This window comes from Epinephelus fuscoguttatus, linkage group LG12 (assembly GCF_011397635.1).
Source record: "Epinephelus fuscoguttatus linkage group LG12, E.fuscoguttatus.final_Chr_v1".
Classification (NCBI taxonomy): domain Eukaryota; kingdom Metazoa; phylum Chordata; class Actinopteri; order Perciformes; family Serranidae; genus Epinephelus; species Epinephelus fuscoguttatus.
In genome coordinates, this window is record NC_064763.1 from 31106265 (window position 1) to 31126703 (window position 20439).

The following is a 20439-nucleotide window of genomic DNA, read 5'->3' on the forward strand; positions in this document are numbered from 1 at the left end:
GATTTTTATAAAGTGTTTTATGTTGCTACTATATATGTTATGGATATACATTTAATTTACACATGCAAGTTTATTAAAATAACATAATATACAAAAATAGGCAAGACATATATGTTGGTTTCAATAGGTTTCATTTTTTGTTTGTTCTATATTCTGTGACTTCATCTGTAAATGCATTTTATATATGGAAATTCAATATTTGCAGAAATCACAAGTAATAATAACAATGGTATCAAATTTTATTGATCCCTCCAAAGAAAAGATCAAGACAGTGAGCATTAATTAACATGTGAACGGAGACAATCAGTGACACAGTTAAGTGATTGCTGTGTTCAGCCGTGCTCAGAGCAATGATCCAGGCAAATCCATCCAGATTTATACAGAATTAAAATAATATTCACTGCGCACTGTTGTGGCTCTGCTGGGAATGTCACGCACCAGATTTGGATTCATTCCCATGACTAAGCCCTTTGCCTTGTCTGGTGTCCCTGATCTGTATGACGGATTACGACCAAATGTCCCCTGCTCAGATCTTGGTGGTGTCCGCAGAGGCTGATAATACCGCCCACTCTGAGCTTGATTATGCTCATGCACTTGGGCTTTGTGCTCTATCATCCTACTTGGCGTACGATGGTCAGACATCCTTGAGGAGTTTGGCCCTATAACATCAGACCTCAGAGTGGCCATGTGAGATGCAGGGCCGCTGTACTGAGTGTTGGTGCTGTACGGCATGTAGTTGTAACGGGGAGGTGGGTTTATCTGCTTCTCCCCACAGACGCAACAGATCAAGGCACCACCAAGCAGGAGCAGCGCAGAGGAGACCCAGCCTATGTAGATGGAGGAGCCCACCTCTCTCTTCAGGGCTGCAGCCACTAAGGGGTCATTGTAGAGTGAGATGGTTGCTGCTGCTGACCAGCTGACTGAGATCAGGCAGAGGATTCCTGCTAGGATGCACAGAGCTCCACCCACTAGACACACCTAGAAATACAAAGGATATCAGCGAAACCATATGCTCAGTGAATATGTGCAGAAATTTTCAGATTATAACATATTAATGTTATTTTGATGGCCTCAGTTGTTTATAGAGAAATGAGTGAGACCATAAACTGGATGAATTTGATGTGAATTAGATATTTTTACTTAATTTTAAGGCTCTGTTTTGCAGAAAGACCACCTTTAACATTTGTATTATTTATTTTGATATTATTCTTACACAGTGCAAATTCTTAAATACATTTGTGTTTCTTCAAATTACCACTAACATACAGGATCCATAGCCCATAGCTCATTTTTCACCAGAGGCCCTCCATTTGTGTTTTTTTTGGGGGACAGTAGAATTCTTAAAAACTGAAATAAACTCATTGCCACAACGTAAATATTATAGTATTTCCTTGCAAATCCCCATAACACCCAGTCTACATGATATGAATACAACTTCAGCACTTTTTTGCTGGAGGAAGAGTTGGTTGGAGGCTCTGAGGGATCAGGTGGAGCGCCACTACAGTTGACTACACCTCCTCCAAGCAGGGTGACGATGAAGCCCAAGAGGCCGGCGATGATGGAGATCAATATGAGGGCCCGTCCAGCTTGGATGTCAGAGGTCATAGTGATGGATGTAGTGTGTCTCTTGCACTGCATCTGACCTGTGGCCTGAAAGATACAGTGTAACCACAGACCATCCCACACCTAAGACAGAGACAGAGACAGAGGGACCTTTCAGCAAGATATAAACAAACCGGACAAGATGTTCATTCAGTTTTGTTGTAGGTGGAGTGTTCCATAAACTCTGTAGAGCTATTAAAAGAATACATTTGAAAAACTCAACAGCAATGTCTCTTGCCAGAATTCATGAACTGCTTTTTCAAGATAATCCACGGACCTTGTTGTGAGCAGTTTAATGTAGGAACTATTTTCTTTCTACCAAACTACACCCGCCAACCGGATCACCGTGCAGAAGGAAGCGTGCATCTTCTGCTAGCTCACCTAGCACCACTGTGGTAGCTCATGTTACAGCCCAGCCAAGGAGGACACCATTGGTGTTTACATGTCTCATTGTCACATACACGAGCCTCTCATTCATCAGTAGATGCTCACTTCCTATTGCACTGTGATGGAGCTGGTGGGTGTAGTTCAGAGCAAAGAAACTAGCTCCCACATGAAATGCTCACAACAAGGTCTGTGGATTATCTTAAGTAACTGGGTCATGATATCTGGAAAGAGACATTGCTGTTAAGTTCTTAAAATGTATTATTTTGATGCTTTGGGCACCACAAGCTGAGTGCCATCTCGTCCCACTATATTCAAGAAAAGGCAGACATCTCTACGGTCAATATCCCCATCACTCTGCAAGTTACCCCCAAAAAATCCAGCTTGATAAATAGCGCCACACATAAGAAGAAAAATATGTATTTTTGATTTGGGGGTGAACTGTCCCTTTAAAGCCCTTTTATATTTTATGCTGTGTCATTTTGTAAATTAAAGTGACGAAACCGAGCATTTAAATGTAATCTAGCATTGACAAATGTAAATTTAATGACTTTCGTGTTACATAGCCAACTCTTCACACCTTCATATCAATCCTCCATGCTTTGCTGAGTCTAACCCCCACAGTTTCAGTCTGTAAGTGGTATCTGTGGTTATGGACACAGCATGATCCCAGTTAACTTGTAGTATGTGAAAATGAATTTCTCTGTGATGCATATGGACTTACCGATTGTGCCGTCACAATATTTGCTCCCACAAAAGATGTCTCGCGCCACATTGGCAGTCCACATGCCAAACACACTCCTAAAACACCAATCAGCACCAGTGCCAGACCCCCGATCTTCATGCCCTTTCCTCCCATTTAAAAAATATTAGATTATATAGCAATTAATTTTAAAAAGGAAGCTATTCCACCGAAAGTATCCACTGTGACTCCAGAAAAGGCATTTCTCTGGTCTTGTTTTTGCTGAAATAGAGAGTTAACTGCTCTTTCCAGCTGCTATGTTTTTCTGTTACGTTCAGTAGTCAGATGACACAAAGATCAACAGGGATATGTAAACGTGGTCCCGAGTTGTGACCCATCTGTAAATATTACAGAGAGTATTCAAACACCTCTGAGCTAGAGCCAAACCAAGTTTTTCAGGTTTTTATACACACTGAGAAGGCTGATGTAGAGCACAGAGGTTTCCTCAGTGACATATTTTTCTTTTATCTAGGCATCATATCACTTAAGATAATCTTTATTTTTTTCTTTCATTCAAGCAACTTGTGTTACTGGCAATAGGCTGAAAATTGCAGCTGTATAAATAATAAGACAGAAAAAAATGCAGAGCTTGTGCAAAAATATAAATATACAAAGTGAATTTATTGTTTTGTTAAGATATAAACATACAAACATTCATAGTTTCCTTCATTTGACATGGCAAAACATGCCCATAAACAGCAAACATGTCATTCGACTACTCAAGTGGGAGGAAACAGATGGGGAAAAAGTCGACTAGTGAACTGAGACGTTGTGTCATTTACAATTTCACAACAGTTTTACAGTTTCTATATGTGAATCTAAAATGTGAATGTCCCTATGTGGAGTCAGTGTTGGGTTTGTGCTATCTGGGCTACTGTAGAAACAACCAGGCTGACTCCTTGGAAGAGGACCTGCTCCGTAAGTAGATGTAAGTGGCTCATTCTAAGGTAACAACGACACAACAGTTCTTTTTCAGGTTTTTATACATTTTCAGGTGATTATACACTGATGAAAACATAGTTATGAATATTCTATAACATTTCTGCCCTAAATCCTACACAGTGGACCTTTAAAACATAATGTTTAAGTCTGTGATTAAACACGACAGCAGTGATCTCTCAGGGTCTTATTTATATCTTGCTCTGTACATATTAAAAAACATCACATAAACCCAGATCTCTGCATGAAATATATATAAAAACACATTTTTTCCATTAACGATCTGTAATATCACAATATACAAACTATTGGCTCAACCATTTCATCTTCATTTTTCATTCTTCACTTTAAAATCAAACGTAAACACTGTATGTCCTGGTCATGCAATTCACTGTACACTTCAATGTGCTACACACTCTAATATTTTACAAAGATTAGTTGTAAAAGGTCAGTATAGTGCATTCAATTAAGGTTGAAATTACCATTAAAAAAGAGGCTTTGATCAAAGACTTAAGCAAAGAAAGTCCATCACAGTAAACACAGTGTTTTCAGCTGCAGTATATATTTGATGCCATGTCCTCTCCTTTTCTCTCTTCTCCCAGTCCTCAGCATCTGTAGGTGCTACACAACACCCCTCCTCCAATGACGAGCAGAGCTCCAGATGCCCAGCCTACATATATGGAAGCCCCGAGCTCTCCCCTCCTCTCCGTGGTGGGCAGAGGGTTGTAGAAACCTGTGATGATGCTGTGAGCTGACAAGCTGACAGGAATAATACACAGGAGCCCTGCCAATATAAACACCAGACCTCCAGCCAGGCCAATATTAGCTTTGGTCAGCCAGTCACGATGAAAGAAGTTGGTGCAGCGGGCCCCGACCACAGTGAGCCCGATGGCCACCACGCTGACGCCGATGGAGACGCAGATGAGAGCCCTGGAGGCCTGCAGATCCTGTGGTAAAGCCAGAATGGAGTCGTAGGCCTTACACTGCGATTGACCCGTGCTCTGGATCACACAGTTCATCCATAAACCTTCCCAGAAGACCTGAGAGGTGACGATGTTTGCCCCAACAAAGGCTGTCACCTTCCACATAGGCAGTCCGCAGATAAGGATGGTGCCAAGAAAGCCGATGATTGCCAAACACACACCAACTAGCTGAGTCTGCATGTTGCCAAAAAACAAGTCCAAGACATGTATCCAAGTTTGCCACGAAGTCAAAGAAGACAAAACAATCCCCCTTCAGTTGAGCTGGAGATCATTTTACCACAAGCATTCACTCGGTTGTAAACGCAGCAGTGGTTGTTTTGCAATGTGGTTTTGCACTGCATGTTGAGAAGGACGAGCAACAGGGAGGGGACTCTGCTAGTTTGTGGATCAGGTTTCCTGCTTGTCCTGATTCCTGCTCTTTGTGATAAAGAGGAGGTGAAAGCTGTTAACAAAAGCTCTGGTGTGTGAAAGACTGCTCTGTGAAGCAAAACAAAGGACTCTGATCACAAATCTTACATGAAGTACTCATTGTAATCATTTCCAGGAGGAAAGCTTTCACATATCTTTAGGTCAGACTTTATATAAGAATCATTTTAAACCTGACACGACATTAAACAAATGCCTGAACAGCTTCTTTGAAAAAACTACAAAAAGAGCTTGGGGAAGAGGAGAAACACACACTGATGAAGAGAGAGTAAAGTATATCAACACCTGTGCACCAGTGTGATTCAATCACCATGCACTGATTGTAAAACTTCGGGTGCTTTCTCACCTGTAGTTCAGATCATTTAGTCGACGCCAGAGGGAAAAATGGTATATTCTTGCATTTCAGTTCTGGTTTGGTTCCTGCTCACACTGCCTTGACACACTTGTTTTTACAAACAAACAAAAGGAGTAGACATGACTGTTGACTGATAGGATAGTTTGGTATTTGAAATTCTGCATCATTAGGACCCACGTGGGAAAGTCAAATTCTGTTGACTGAGAGAGGTTTATGCACTAAGTGTTTATATTTATGATCTTTGGTGTCACAAAGAGATCATTGTAAGCATTATTAGTAGACTTATTAGACTGTAAATTGATCGAATGTTATGAATAATGACTGACATAGAGACAGGATGAAAAGGCGGTGTCTTGCACCGTAATAATTCGGGGGTTAATACTGTGGGATCAAAGTCACACATGTGGACTTAATGAGTTGACAATGGAAATGGAGTGGGATACTATCATGGCAGTTTTGGTTTTTTTTAAATATGATTTTGGGCATTTTTTGCCTTTAATGGATAGGACAGCTAAGTGTGAAGGGGGGAGAGAGGGGGTGGCATGCAGCAGGGGGCCACAGGCTGGACTCGAACCCAGGCCGCTGCGGCAACTGCCTTGTATATGGGGCGCCTGCTCTACCACTAAGCCACCGATGCCCCTATCATGGCAGTTTTAACAGCTTTTAATCAGGGAAGATACCCATGCTGACGTGCGTATGTGTTACTGTGGTTACATGTATGCATTAGCACAAATAGGTTATGGGATATACATGGCCTTTATCAGGATCAATTATGAGAATGCAGATAGATTTCACAATCAGCAGATGGATTTATTATTGGTTGTTGATATTATTCATGCTAAAGTCACATAATTATAAAATCCTGTGACTGGTTTGTTTTCTTTCAAACCACAAACAAACACAGAGACAAATGGACGTGAGTTCATTCTATCCAACCAAATGGGATAGGTGTGGAAGCACCTTAAAGAGAATCTCAAAGACTAGGAGATATTTCCAGAAGTGTCATACTGGTTTTGGAAATATACTGCAGATAATTAGATCTACTGCCCGTCCTAAACTCCATGAATATGGAGTGAATTGTTAATCTCTAAACCACTTACAAATAGAGTCGTATTTTGGAAATCATGTTTTTGCTGAGAAGATCGATACCACTCATGTCTTTATGGTAAATATGAGGTCAAAGCTAAGCTGTTAGCTTAGTGCAAAACTGTCCCAACAGTAACAACCTCCACCTAACATTTACAGGAGGATGTGAGGCAGATTACTTCTTGGGCAGACCATTTTTACTTAAACATAATGTACCATGTTCATTTTAGTGATGGTAGGAAGGTTTAGTTATTTTTGGACAGAGCCAGGCCAGCTGTTAAAGAAACCTTGACATGTCTTGGGAGAAAAAGCATTAGTGTAATTAAATTAACCACTGAATTTACCCTTTTGTTGACTTGTCACAGGAAAAGCTCAGGTGCAAATTAAGTGTCTGAATTCCAGTTAGTTTGTTTATATTTTAGGTTTCTGGTATTTTGCATGCTTGGTCATTGAACACTTAAGTCTGTTAGTTAAAATGTCTTCAGAGAGGGGCCGATAAAACTTCATTCTAGATACAAACATCACTATTCATGCAAAGTTAAGACAATTCTACGTCAATTCCCTGCTCCAGAGTAAGTGAGGCTGATGTCAGATACAATGTCCCCATAATTAAGTGGGACACATGTGCTTTTCCTACCATGTCCAAAACATCTGTCAAAGATGAATTGCATGAGTGACATGTGGAAAGTTTCCAACCGTGCCGTAATATGATGGCAAGCAACAGATTTTCATCCGTTACAGAGACCCTTTAATGAAAAGTTAACCCAAAGTGACTCACTAAAAACACTTAACAGCCTAGAATGAACTGCAGAGTAGTTCCTGCTGGCATTTACTGATCAGTTTTGTTTTGTTTTTTTAAAAAAGTGGTACAACTTTAACACTAGAATTCAAGAATTTAGGAAATGTGGATGAGGCACCAACTAGGTTGAATTCAGCCAAGAATTAAAGGCTTCAAAGCAAACACCATCTTAAAACCTTTGTCTTTCACCACACAAACAAAAGTGATCATATAAAAAGTTTGATTTATTAAAAACAGTTAAAAACACCTTGAAATTAAAGTTGAGACTATAAAATACTTGAGTTCAGTCCAGTTTCTTGGAGCAAGAGAAGCATGCAGTCATTTTAAACATAGGCTCCTCCACTTGCTGTTGAGCGTGGGGCAGAATATTTCACAGAGTACCTGCTATCCTTATTCTGTGGACACTGGCAACAGAGAAGTGCCCCTCCAATTAACAGGAGACCTGCTGATCCCCAACCGATGAACATACATGCTCCGAGCTCTCTCCTCTGTGGGTCGCTCAAAATGGGGCTGTAGAAGTTCCTGATGACCGCATTGGCAGACCAACACACGGGGATCAGGCACAGGATACCACCAATGATGAAGAACACCCCCGCAGCAATGGCTACTTTGCTCTTGGCCCCCTCATCTTCAATGCAGTTGGTGCATTTCCCCCCTGCAACAGCGAGAAGGATTCCCATGAGGACGACCAGGATGGAGATCACAACCAGGGCCCGGGCCGCTTGCAGGTCACGGGGCAAGGCCAGCATGGAGTCATAGACCTTGCACTGCATCTGTCCGGTGCTCTGCTTCACACAGTTCATCCACAGGCCCTCCCAAAAGGTCTGCGCTGTCACAATGTTGTTTCCGATGAATGCAGACACCTTCCACATGGGCAGGGCGCAGATGATGATGTCTCCCAGGAAGCCGATGGTGGCCAGAAAGATGCCCAAAATCTCAAGACCTGCAGACGCCATGTTCGTCTCACGTTGAGGAGCAGCAGCAATGAACAGCGGAGGTTTGAGTTCCCACCTGCAGCCTTTTTACTCATGTGGTAGGGCTGTTGTCTCTCCTGATTGGTTGTACAAAATTGTCCATATTGAAAACACATGTGATCATTAAGTTGGTCCCATATTGTCAGCAACACACTGGTGGACGTTGAGATTGCAGCTTTACACATATCAAATGTTTTGCTTCAAATGAAAATATAAACTGCATCAATCATTTCTGAAATATCTCCACCCGTTCACTTTGTTTATTAATCTCAAATAATTTCTTTCTCTTGATTTGTGAAGTATAAGCAAAACATGAAGAAAGGCATGTGCCCTTTTATTTAAAGTGCATGTGATGATTTATTGTTAAACTTTCATCTGACTCATGAGAAGAAATAAGACGTGGTAGGATGTATTTTCTTTCTTTTTTTGCATTATGTAACAAGACTGAAAATATTATCTTGTTTCACATTCTGAAGTGTCTCTACAGACCTTAAACATTACATTGTATTGATGGCTGCCTGCATGCCACCTTATTTCATGCTCTTTCACCAGTGCAGCAATCAAGCAGAGTGACTCCACCTGTGCTGATTAACAGTGAGCCTCAGTTGACCTGTTGGGTTTGTTTGTTCTTACTCATGCTGATCTGAGTTTTTGAACATGTGCCAAACATCTGTATCAGAATGAACAACAAAGATGTATCAAAGCAAAGACAGTAAAAATATGAAGGATAGTCCTGGAGATATTCCACAGAGAGTAAATATGAGATGATATTAAAACAGCAAATCCCTACAGGAACATATAGTGTGGGCCTAGATGTTAGTATTTTACCAAATAAAAACATGTTAAGTTTTATATTTCCAGCTTTTAGTAAACTTCTATAAGACAGAATAAAGTGTAATAATAATTAACTACATCTTATAGCTTATCACACTGACTCCCAGTCAGTAACACAATGTTGATTGGGCCTATAACCCACTGATTAAAGTACTGCAATATTAATGTATTTGCAATATCATAAACTGGGTGTTCAAAAAAAAAAGGTAAGTTACTGCTAATACAAACTGAACATTTCCTCCTGCTGCACCTTTACATTAAAAGCATTTTGGAAGAGAGACATAGGCTGACTTTTATTGTGAAGTACTCACTGGCCATGCAGTGTGTGTGTCAGTGAGTTAGCACTTACTGCTGTCATTCATCAAGAATGCATCTACAAAACAAGACAACAGTCATTTTCGGCATTTGCATAGAGTAACTGAACAAGGAGGAGCAGTGAGCTGTCAGTTGAAGAGCTGCAGGCGACAGGCGGCACACCTCCTATTTAGTGAGGTAACCGTTTCACTGTCCGCAGACTTGTGCCATGTGCAGCATGCTAGAAAAAGGCCAATTACTGTCTGAACTCTGTGACCTGTAGTATTAAAACACATTTACTGTTGCCACAGTAACTACAGGTGTTGCCAAATCCACCAGGGCTGAAATCTGGAGTGGCTATGGCTCAGGAGGTAGAGCAGGTTGTCCACTAATTGGAAGATCTGTGGTTCAATCCCTGGCTTCTCCAGGCTGTCTGTTGAAGTATTCTTGAGCAAGACACTGGACCCCAAAGTGCTCCCTATGGCTGATCTGTCACTGTGTGAGTGTGTTAAAAACTGAGGAGCAGGTGGCACCTTGTGTGGTAGCCTTGATATGAATGTGTGTGTGAATGTGACTCATGTAAAAAGTGCTTTATGTGATTGGATTACTAGAAAGGTGCTATACAAGTGCAGTGCATTTACAATATATATATATATTTATATAAAGAGCCTTAAAGTAGAGCTTTTCTCATACATTAAAAAAAGTGCAGGGGAGGATTCCCCAGATCTACCAGCAGAGGTCCAGGAACGTCCTCAAATCCCAGCAATCCTACTGTGTATCTGACCTGTGTGGGGCTGCTGTGACTGGATTTGCCTCTGGGCAAAGATGAGTGAGGACAGCAAATGTCAAAACATTGAAAACAGGCAATTAATTTGTTATACACACTGATAAATAATATTAATGTTTGTTTATTGACTGTCCCCTGGTCTCTTTTCATTTTGCAAAAGTGGCTCCTGGGCAAATCAAGTATCCTTGCTGTAGACATTTTGCCTGATTTAGTTGTTCTGATTTTTTTGTTCATCGAAAGTTTCCACAAACTGTCAAGTGCAACACGTAGTGCTAGAGCTGACTCAGTGTCTTGTACATTCAGTCTGTACTAGTAGGTGGTTTATTGGTTACTGTGACAACCTCAAGATGAGCACTGCATCAGTTTATACTCCCTTTTTTGTATTTATTTTCCTCCTTAACACAGATATGTGGATATGAAACACACACACACACACACTCCGATGAAAATGAGATTTTGTGATCTCAGTGGCACTTATGTAGTTAAACAAGGTTTAATACTATTAAAATATATATATATTTACTACTATATTTACTATTTACTATTTATATTAACCAAATTAACGTTTCTACTTTTTATACAGGCAGAGCTTTTCAGTCTCTCAACATACTGAGGCCCCTGCTTGGATCCACATCCTATTAATAACCCATTATTGTTTGACATTACTGGTTTGCAAAAGACTTGATATTAATATTTTAAATAAAGTCCATATTGTACAGTATTTTTTCACTCTATTAGTTAGTTTTTCATGTTTCAGTTTTTACAACATCAGACATTTACTGTAGCAAGCTTTTGACCGAGCCACACTGTTTAAGCTTGGTTTCTCTCTCAGAGCTCTGCTGGGGCACCACAGGGCCTCTTTGTAGGAGAGAAACACCTCTGAACCCAAAGGCAGCATGATGGATGTTTACATCTGAGCAATGAAGCCTAAGCTCACCCAGAGGAGGGGGCTGCTCCGAGGCATCTGTGGGTCGTATAAAACTTTGCCTCAGTGGGAGAGCTTTCAGTTGGCAGCCCAGTTTAGAACTGAGACAGCAAGAAAGACAAGGAGCACCACCGAACAGCAATGGCATCTTTAGGGCTGCAGATTCTGGGCGTCGGGCTGGCGGTGCTGGGATGGATTGGAAACATACTGATCTGTATGCTGCCTCTGTGGAAGGTGTCTGCTTTCATCGGGAACAACATTGTGGTGGCTCAGACTATCTGGGAAGGACTGTGGATGACCTGTGTGGTGCAGAGCACTGGCCAGATGCAGTGCAAGGTCTACGACTCCCTGCTGGCCCTGCCTCCGGACCTCCAGGCGGCTCGGGCTATGGTGGTCATCGCCATCCTGTTCTCTCTGTTTGGCCTGCTGCTGTCTGTGGTCGGAGGGAAATGCACCACCTGTGTTGGGGACAAGGTAGCAAAAGCCAGAGTGGCCATGTCCGCAGGTGTTTTCTTCATCCTGAGTGGAGCTCTGTGTCTGGTGACTGTGTCTCTGCCTGCTAATACTATCATAAAGGACTTCTACAACCCCATGGTCCCAGACGCCCAGAGGAGGGAGCTGGGTGCGTGTTTGTACATGGGCTGGGGAGCATCGGGACTACTGCTGATCGGTGGTACTCTCCTCTGCTGTCAGTGCCCGACAGGAGGAGACCGGTATAATGGAGCAAAGTACTCTGCGCCTAAATCCACAACGCCCGGGAAGGAATTTGTCTGAGTAGCTGCATTACATGAGAAGCAGCACCCTTTGAAAAGCACCTGACTTTACATACAGCACAAACCTGTTGCTTATCAATTTCTGATTTGCATTGTGACTAACTTTTGACTAACACATTGTGGCCTTTTGTTTCTGTGACATGCAAGAGACCCTATAAGACATGTGCCATGTTACAATAATGCAACATGAAGTTAAGATTGAAGCTTAATTTGTTTGTTTTGATTTGTTATAATTTCGATATTAATTCACTCTCAGACTCTTCTGATGTTTTCATTCATCTTCTTTTGTGCAACATAAGCACTTAAGAAAAAGTAATGTATTCATCGTGTGATTTGTTTTCATTCAGACAATAAACTGAATTTTTGTCAGCGATGTTTTTTTGATATGCCTGATCTGGTGGAACATAAAGTACATTTACTTGAGTACTGTTTTTACATAATCAATTTATGATACTTATCTTAAGCTATTATTCTATGCCACATTTCAAGGGGAAATATTGCACTTTTCGCCCATTACTTATTTAACTGCTATAGCTTTTTTTTTTTTGTTAAATATTAAGATTTTACACACAAAATTATGTTAAACTTAGATGGCGTGATACATTGTTAGAGATTAAACTATCTCACAGGATCTAAGGATAGAGGGTGCTGTATGCCGTACGGATTTTAAAGCCCCTTGTGGTTTGTGATATTGGGCTAGATGAATGAAATTGACTTGACTATATAAAATAGTTTAATTTAGCTCCACCTTGACCAACTTAAACATTAAAATGTTGCTCCCACATTAACATTACAACCCAATATACAACACATGAAGCACACAATTTTTTAATGATTAAGCCACTTTAATAAAGGCTTTTTGGTATTTTCCTTTCCTGTGTATGCTTTTGGCAGTGGTTGTTCTGCAGAATGAGTACCTTTACATTTGATATTTTAATACACTTTGTTGATAATACTTCTGTACTTTTACCTTGAAGTAAATATAATTTTAATACAGGACTTTTACTTGTAATTTACTATTTTGCGGTACTGCTGCTGTTACCAAAGTGAAAGATCAGAACACTTCTTTGGCCTGCTCTCATCCGAGTGGCCAAAATGAAAACAGACCTGAAGTGAAATATTACAGGGGTGTATTGTTTTTCCTTGTCAGACTGGTTTAAACTGAAAACCATTAAAGAGGTTCAGGATAGATCAAGCTGACAAGACTTGGCAGATGTGCTCTCACTGGGCAAAGTGTAAATATCCATTCTTTGGAGATATAAAACAGTTCCTTAGCAACATGAATCGGAGCATACACAGCACACTGTTGTCTCTGGCAGTGACGTCCATTTTACTCAGGACAGAAACCCTAAATTACCATCTTAATACAAGGGCGGAGGATTACACCATGGCAAACATCTCAGGCAGATACAGTAAATTCCCAGGAGTCTACTCCCCCAGATTCCTGAATGCCTTATCACGCTTATTGAGAAGTTCAGTTTCAGTTTTATGACAGTGTTGTCTGCAGGTGCAGAGTGAACAGCAGAGAGGAATGTATGAACAAAGAAGCTTTATTTCTGACAGTTTAAAGATAGTGACTAAAATGCATGACTAAAAAACACTTTACAACCGGATTCAAGCACATTGTCTAATATCAAAATCTGAATTCATCCAAATTGTTTGGCTTTCACAACTTCTCTAGACAGCAGTCTAGATAATAACTTATAAATCAGAGAAATTTAATAAAGGATGTACAGTATGTATTCAGGTTTAGAGCATCACTCCATTTATGAAGAAAACAATTCTTGATAGTGGGCATGTTGTCCCAAAAAAAAAAATTGTTTCAGAGAAATGTTACAGGTTTTCAGCCTTCAGATAGGGAAAATATTTATTTGTAACAAAAGAAGGAGAAAAAATACATTTTTTTGTGAAAAATGATAATTGACAGCATATGTCAACCTTTTGTGGGTACACATTTTATCTGGAAAAAACAAAACAACTACCAGACAACAACTTTACTGGACTGTCTTTTGTACCTTTAATGCTCCAAATTGTTGATAGAGTTTGTGAAATATTTCAAAGACTGAGAAGTTTCTTCTTCTTTAATACACCACTTTCTCGCTCATGTCAGCCTTAGCATCAACATTTTTGAGAAACAGATCCTTTTGTGAAACTTTTCGTGGGAGCCTTAACAAATTTTAATAAAAATCATCGAGACATTTTATGCTGCAGTTCTAGCCCAAAAAACTCACACATAGTCCACGTTTGAAGATACGGTTCTTACAGGGGCAAACTTGGCCGGCATGTAGGGTCTTGTGTCATCTTTTGGGGGGCAGTTGTTGCAGAGCAGGCCTCCTCCCAGGAGCAGCAGCCCAGCAGAGCCCCATCCAATATAGAGTGCAGCCCCCAGCTCCCTCCTCTGAGCCGCGACCACCAGGGGGTTATAAAAGTCCCTGATCACTGCGTGAGCTGACCACGACACTGGGATCATGATCAGCAAGGCGGCTATTATGAAGATCACTCCGGACACGATGCAGGCTTTGGCTTTGGCCACTTCGTCCTCCATGCAGTTGGTGCACTTTCCTCCTACTACAGCCATGAGGATACCGAACACCCCGACGATCACAGAGACGACCACCATGGCCCTGGCAGCCTGCAGGTCTTGAGGCAGAGCCAGCATGGAGTCGTACACTTTACACTGCATCTGGCCCGTGCTCTGGACCACGCAGTTCATCCACAAGCCTTCCCAGATCACCTGGGCCGTGACGATGTTCGCCCCAACAAAAGCGGTGACTCTCCACATGGGCATAGCGCAGGTGATGATGGTGCCCAGCCAGCCGATGAAGGCGAGCAGCACACCCATGATCTGGAGGCCCTGAGAAGCCATGATAGCGCCACTGCAGCCAGGACTCAACCTCTACACTGGAATAAGACGCTCTTACAGAAATGCTCACGTCTTGAAGGTTTTAAGATTGTGAATGCATAAAAACCCAACGGGGTATAGCTGCTCTCATATACTCCTCCACTCTCACACCTGCTTGAGGAAGTGTTTGCTGTGCTCTGATACTGCGAGGTCGCACTGTGAGAAGATAACTGATTCCCATTGTGGTTCAAACTTTCAGGGTGGAGTTTCTGTGCTCCCAGACAAAGGGGAAAACTGAGATCTGATATCCACAAACCTTGTTCTCTCTCTGTTCATTGTTCCCACACATACAAGCTTTGTTACCTCAAGCAAGACTTTGAGACTGGGAACAGTGGCTCCAGATCCCACCTGTGCTCGCACACAAACACACACCAACCCATTCACACAGATCAAGCCTTGAGCAAACACAAACTCTAGACTTCAGAGTTGGGGTCAGCATATTCAACTAAAAACAGATCAGGAAGTGGATGTTTCTAAAACAGGAAAAAGTTGACAAACTTCATAAAAACTAATCTTCATTGGTATTGCAATTAAAATCAGCCACTCAATCTTAGACACACTGTTGTATTAAGGTTTGCATATTTAATTAAGGGACTTGCATCAGATCGGTCAAAATAGATTCCTCGAGGCAGGAAATGTTGTTAACTTTATAAGATCAAAGCAAAGGGATGTGGATATTTCCTGACATAATATGTGCTCTCTTAACAAATGAAAAATTGGTCCTGTGATTGGTCTGTATGAAGCACAAACACCTTTGCCTGTAGGCTCACAGTTTAAACAAAGACCTGTTTCCAACCGCCTTGCCTCTTTTTTTTTTTCTGCCACACCTAAACCTGATCTGCAAGAATGTCAGAGAATAGATGCTTCTCAAACCGTCTGAGGGTGTTTTGTTTGGAAAAAAGGGTCCTTGTTTTGATGTAATGCAGGGGTGAAGAGACATTTCTGTGTCACTAAATGTGTCAAAAAGTATATAGAAAACAAAGAATACAATAAGTTGCAATTAGAATTTGATGATATGGTGATTTGCTTTGTTTTAAGACCACTGGATGAAACATGTTTAACAGCTGTTGTGTGAATGCGTGTGAAAATAAAAGGCAAGCACAAGTGATCTCTCATTTGTAAACAAAATATTTATTTACAATTTAACTGACACATCATGAATCTCATAGACATGGTTTACAAAAATAACCCACATACAGCATTTCAACTTAGGTTATAGAATATTCATACCACTCAGAAAAGACTTAGAAATGACTAATATTCATATCATAAATCATACATACACAAATGACTGTGTTAACATATAAAATTTAATTTCCTCTTTGGGTGTGGTTCCCTTCTTGCTGTTGATTTCATCCAAACACTCTCATGAGGAGTAAAACTCAGGAATACTTTTTGCTCAAGTAACATCCTGAAATATCAACATTCACAACCCAGCAGCACCAGTGCATCTGTCCCAGTAAACATTGCTTTGTGGAAGATATTTACTGACTTCTAGATCTGTTTCAGACATAGTCTTTCCCGGACGCTGGTGCTGAGGCCTCAGATCTGGCTGCTTTGTACCTTGCAGTGTAGGAGTCGTCATCCTTAGAGGGACAGCGGCAACAGAGCATTCCTCCTCCGATCAGCATCAAGGCAGCTGCCCCCCACCCGATGTAGAGCGCAGCACCCAGCTCTCTCTTCTGGGCGTTGACCATCAGTGGGTTGTAGAAGTCTCGGATGATAGTGTGGGCCGTCCAGCAGACAGGGATGGCTAAGAGGATCCCAGCAATGATGAACATAACTCCAGCTGCAATGCCCACCTTGGACTTGGACGCCTGATCCTCCACACAGTTGGTGCATTGCCCCCCGGCTACGGAGAGCAGGATAGCCATGATGCCCACCACGATGGCGACGATGGTCAGGGCCCGGGCAGCCTGGAGGTCAGGGCTGAGGGCCAGCATGGAGTCATAGACTTTACACTGCATCTGGCCCGTGCTCTGGTGCACACAGCTCATCCAAATACCTTCCCATGACGTCTGCGAGGTCACGATGTTGCTGCCGATGAAGGCAGTGACCTTCCACATGGGAATGGCGCACACGATGATGGCACCAATCCAGCCCAGGATTCCCAGGGCTGCACCCAGGATTTGTAGCCCACCGGACACCATCGTTGACGGCTGATTTGTTCTTTGAGTTGTTCTTGACTTGAAAGCCTCTCTGTAGACTGTAATTTCTCTCTGGCAGTGACGTGAGCCTGTGAGTTGTTTGTCTCCTTCTGTGATGGAGGCAAGTCCTTTGTCAGTCAGGTGAGTTTGCTGAATGGGAGAGGATTCAGAGGAACAGGTACATATGATCTCCTCCCTCTGAGAGAGGAGGGGCCATGGAGGAAAAACAGCTAACCATCATCAGTCCCTGCTCTTCAGCTCCACTCCCCCAAACTCCACAAACCCATAACCTGTTTACCCTCCCCCACCCATTCTGTCTCATTAAGTCTAACAAAAGAAAGCAGGTGAAACTGCTTTACATGTAGCACCACATGCATGATGAAACACACAATTTAACACAATATAGGCATCTTATCAGAGAAAAATTATAGTAACATAACATTTATTTACTTCATCTTCCCTCTGATAATTACCCCTCCCCCATTTTCAGTTTCACCTCATGCAGCAGGAGGGTGGAGTAACATCCTGAGTGAAAGATGACTCAGTCTGTTTTGAATGACGATACCTCTGACGAAAATTTCCGACGGACCAAATTTGGTCTTGTGCTCAGTTATTTTGTTGTATTACACCTTCGCAAAGTATGGCTGACATGCTGCTGGAGTCCAGAAAAATATCTAGAATGTCGTTACTCAGCTGTGTCCGTTTTACTGCGTGAAAGATGATTAAAGGTCTAGTGTGGAGGATTTAGTGGCATATTGCGGTGAGGTTGCAGATCTGAAACTTATTCCATGTGCTAATTATGTAGGAGAACAATGGTGCTCAACATTAAAACGCAAATGGCCATAACTAGGCCAGTGTTTGGTTTGTCCGTATTAGGCGACTGTAGAAAAACATGGCAGACTCTGTGGAAAGGGATCCACTCCGTATGAAGATATAAACGGCTCAATCTAAGTCTAATCCATTAGACTATCTAATCCATTCAAACACAACTAATATGAAAATTAAAACGTTGATACTGAACGTATCAGTGTTCACTGACAATGTATTTCCACCAAAATAGCCAATCTCACAATACAGTATCCACTCCTACAGACAACAGCATTCATTTTTTGTTCCATTATTTTCATTAACACTTAACAAAAATCACGATCTTTCCCAATCACAGCCAAAGTGCATTTGTTGCCTAAATCTAAAACAGGAATCTGTTTGCTAACCTGAAGTGTCAAAGTCCTCCAATTTTTACATTGCCAGAACAACGTGATTAAGAAAGCAGGTCAGTAACATAAACAAGTAATTTCTAGGAGACAGGGTTAGACTGGAAGGAAGACTTTAAATTAAAATAATCATCATTTGTCCGCCTGTGTTGAAACTGTCTATATTTGGGGTCAACCTTTGCTTGAGTTTTGGAGGGAGACATTTTGGTGTCTGTTACAGTTATTTTAGAGTGCTGTTCATCACAGCTTTAGTGTTTATGTTGACAAGCTGCACAGTCTGTTAAATGTGACATAAAGAGCCAATGTTTATGCTCTGGTTTCGCAGCCTCGCTGGAAAATTTTATTATTACTAAGACTGGGGAGGAAATCCTTGTGGGAAGTTTGAGATCCCCTCTATAGTCATAATTCAAAAAAGTTTAGTGGATAGCCCCTTGAGATAAACAATCTCATTTTCAAGGGGTTCCAAAACAAAACATGTAAAACACTTCATTACAATGGACACAATCACAGCATAAAACATAGGCTACATCTAAAGCTCTCATTTACCAACCGACCCCTACATCATTCCCATAAGCCTGCAATACCCTCACATACATAATAAAAGGGACGTTTATGCCACAAGACACCTGGAACATCAATATATCACTACTACTACCAATTCGCTCTTTGTGTTCTGTCGGTCATTATTTTGATCCACACACACACACACACACACACACACACACACAAACTCACTTTCAGATTTGCTCAAAATTGCAATCATGGCAAAGAAAACAGTTTGAGGTTTTGTGGGGCCGTAAACTTCCAGAGGAAGAGGTTGGCACTGTGTGGAACTGGAACTGTGTGTAAAACTGGAAAAACTTTCAACTTGTTGCTTCGGCTAACAACATATTATCAATTCTTGGTGACTCTCTTTGTATTATTTAGTAACAATTTTCTTTTCTCTCACATGGTAGGTAGAGGTGTGTGTGTGTAAAAAGCAGAATCATTTATGTGCTTCATTGTAGCTGTATTCAGTTTTATAGCAGGCCTTCTGCATTCCTCAGTGTTGTTGTTGACCGGTGTGTACACAGACAGTGAAAAAACCTGACGCACACTTTGTCACATACTTGCAATTAAATCACTTTAATAAGGAAACGCACAACGTGTGAGGCATGTGACCTCTGATATAACGCAGGTCACCAGCGTCATTTCATGACACTCGCTGATGTTAGATAAATAGGCCTACAGAGTTCATGAGGTAGTGAACTGTGCCTTTTAGGTATTCTGTTACTTTAAGAAATAACATTTCTCAAAACAAATAGAATTAAGGTTAAACCTGAAGTGGCCGTGCGAAATACAGGCTGAGGTCGGCTCTGAGAGAAGCTCTGTCATTTCCAGTCTGTGTGTGTTCTGTGAATCAGACTGAAGGCCGATTGTAAGTGTGAACATATAAGGTTTTTTTGTTCAGAGAAGATCACAGAGATGTTTATGTGAAATTGGTGTGGGCAGAGTCGGGAAGGGCAACAAAGAGGAGTCAGTTTAAGAGCAAGTACTGTGATATATGACGTATCTGACAGGTCTGGATTTTGCAACCTTTAAATATTGTAGCCTGACATGAAAGAAAAAGTTGAACTCTCGTCAGGTCAGCTCCTCTGTCTGCTGTTCACTCCTCTGTCCAAAGGGAGGCAGCAGCTTCTACTTTCAAGATGTCTCTGTCATTTTACTTTATTTTTGTGGTGTGTCTGTTTGTTAGAGTACACAGAATACGGAAAAAAAGTCTCTTGGAGGTTTAACCTGGACAAAGAGGAAGCAGAGGCAAACTGATAACAACATCTTATCTGATTGTGTCATCCAATTTGGTGTGAACTTGTACATTTCATTTTATAATGCCTATTATGCACCAATAAAGTAGTCCACTATGGTGTTGTTTGATCTACTCTGGTGCTTTCTATGCACAAAGAGAAAGAAGAATGCCTGGGTGGTTGTAACAAAGTGGCATCAAAGAGCCTCTGACTGCAGTTTTTAATGTGTCCATAAATCTCTAAGCAGCCATTAAATCCAAGGCTCCCTACCTCTTTCAAAGGACATATTACTTAGTAACTGAACATCCGCTTATAGTGGTGTTGCCACCGACCAGTGACCTAGTAAAATCCCCATCTTTCTTTGAAAAGGGCAGTTTGAAATGAAAGGCTGTGATTGGTTAAGAGATATTTCAAATGCAGATATACAAGTGTGATTTTGACAGAGAAAATATTCATTCGACACAGTAAATTTAATCAATATAGAACTAG

The 20439-nt window shown here is 41.3% G+C and overlaps 5 protein-coding genes across 5 annotated transcripts; 1 reads left to right on the forward strand and 4 right to left on the reverse strand.

Annotated features, from left to right (window-relative positions):
- Positions 1-332: 332 nt before the first annotated feature.
- LOC125898435 (claudin-4-like) lies at positions 333-2966 on the reverse strand. The gene is made up of 3 exons (XM_049592230.1): positions 2711-2966; positions 1444-1686; positions 333-978 (listed from the first exon to the last, which is right to left on the reverse strand). Exons 1-3 carry the CDS (start codon positions 2843-2845, stop codon positions 376-378), a joined length of 981 nt encoding a protein of 326 aa, XP_049448187.1. The 5' UTR covers positions 2846-2966; the 3' UTR covers positions 333-375.
- A 362-nt stretch (positions 2967-3328) lies between these two features.
- On the reverse strand, positions 3329-5027 carry LOC125898444 (claudin-4-like). The gene has a single exon (XM_049592242.1). It carries the CDS (start codon positions 4828-4830, stop codon positions 4273-4275), a length of 558 nt encoding a protein of 185 aa, XP_049448199.1. The 5' UTR covers positions 4831-5027; the 3' UTR covers positions 3329-4272.
- A 2495-nt stretch (positions 5028-7522) lies between these two features.
- LOC125898443 (claudin-like protein ZF-A89) lies at positions 7523-8300 on the reverse strand. The gene has a single exon (XM_049592241.1). The coding sequence runs from the start codon at positions 8270-8272 to the stop codon at positions 7640-7642; it is 633 nt and encodes a 210-aa protein (XP_049448198.1). The 5' UTR covers positions 8273-8300; the 3' UTR covers positions 7523-7639.
- A 2937-nt stretch (positions 8301-11237) lies between these two features.
- Positions 11238-12740, forward strand: LOC125898445 (claudin-4-like). Its single transcript, XM_049592243.1, has one exon. The coding sequence runs from the start codon at positions 11272-11274 to the stop codon at positions 11902-11904; it is 633 nt and encodes a 210-aa protein (XP_049448200.1). The 5' UTR covers positions 11238-11271; the 3' UTR covers positions 11905-12740.
- A 1012-nt stretch (positions 12741-13752) lies between these two features.
- LOC125898447 (claudin-4-like) lies at positions 13753-17092 on the reverse strand. Its single transcript, XM_049592244.1, has 2 exons — positions 16468-17092; positions 13753-14779 (listed from the first exon to the last, which is right to left on the reverse strand). Exons 1-2 carry the CDS (start codon positions 16953-16955, stop codon positions 14131-14133), a joined length of 1137 nt encoding a protein of 378 aa, XP_049448201.1. The 5' UTR covers positions 16956-17092; the 3' UTR covers positions 13753-14130.
- Positions 17093-20439: the final 3347 nt, after the last annotated feature.

Excerpts from the sequence above, each read along its gene's own strand:
- LOC125898435 (XM_049592230.1), bottom strand. The coding sequence starts at position 2,845 with ATGGGAGGAAAGGGCATGAAGATCGGGGGTCTGGCACTGGTGCTGATT. Across the intron at positions 1,687-2,710 it reads ATATTGTGACGGCACAATCG|GTGTGGGATGGTCTGTGGTT; the intron begins GTAAGTCCATAT and ends TCTCTGTCTTAG. Across the intron at positions 979-1,443 it reads ACTCTTCCTCCAGCAAAAAA|GTGTGTCTAGTGGGTGGAGC; the intron begins GTGCTGAAGTTG and ends TTGTATTTCTAG.
- LOC125898444 (XM_049592242.1), bottom strand. The coding sequence starts at position 4,830 with ATGCAGACTCAGCTAGTTGGTGTGTGTTTGGCAATCATCGGCTTTCTT.
- LOC125898443 (XM_049592241.1), bottom strand. The coding sequence starts at position 8,272 with ATGGCGTCTGCAGGTCTTGAGATTTTGGGCATCTTTCTGGCCACCATC.
- LOC125898445 (XM_049592243.1), top strand. The coding sequence starts at position 11,272 with ATGGCATCTTTAGGGCTGCAGATTCTGGGCGTCGGGCTGGCGGTGCTG.
- LOC125898447 (XM_049592244.1), bottom strand. The coding sequence starts at position 16,955 with ATGGTGTCCGGTGGGCTACAAATCCTGGGTGCAGCCCTGGGAATCCTG. Across the intron at positions 14,780-16,467 it reads AAGAGAGAGCTGGGTGCTGC|TGGCGCTATCATGGCTTCTC; the intron begins GCTCTACATCGG and ends TCCTGGCTGCAG.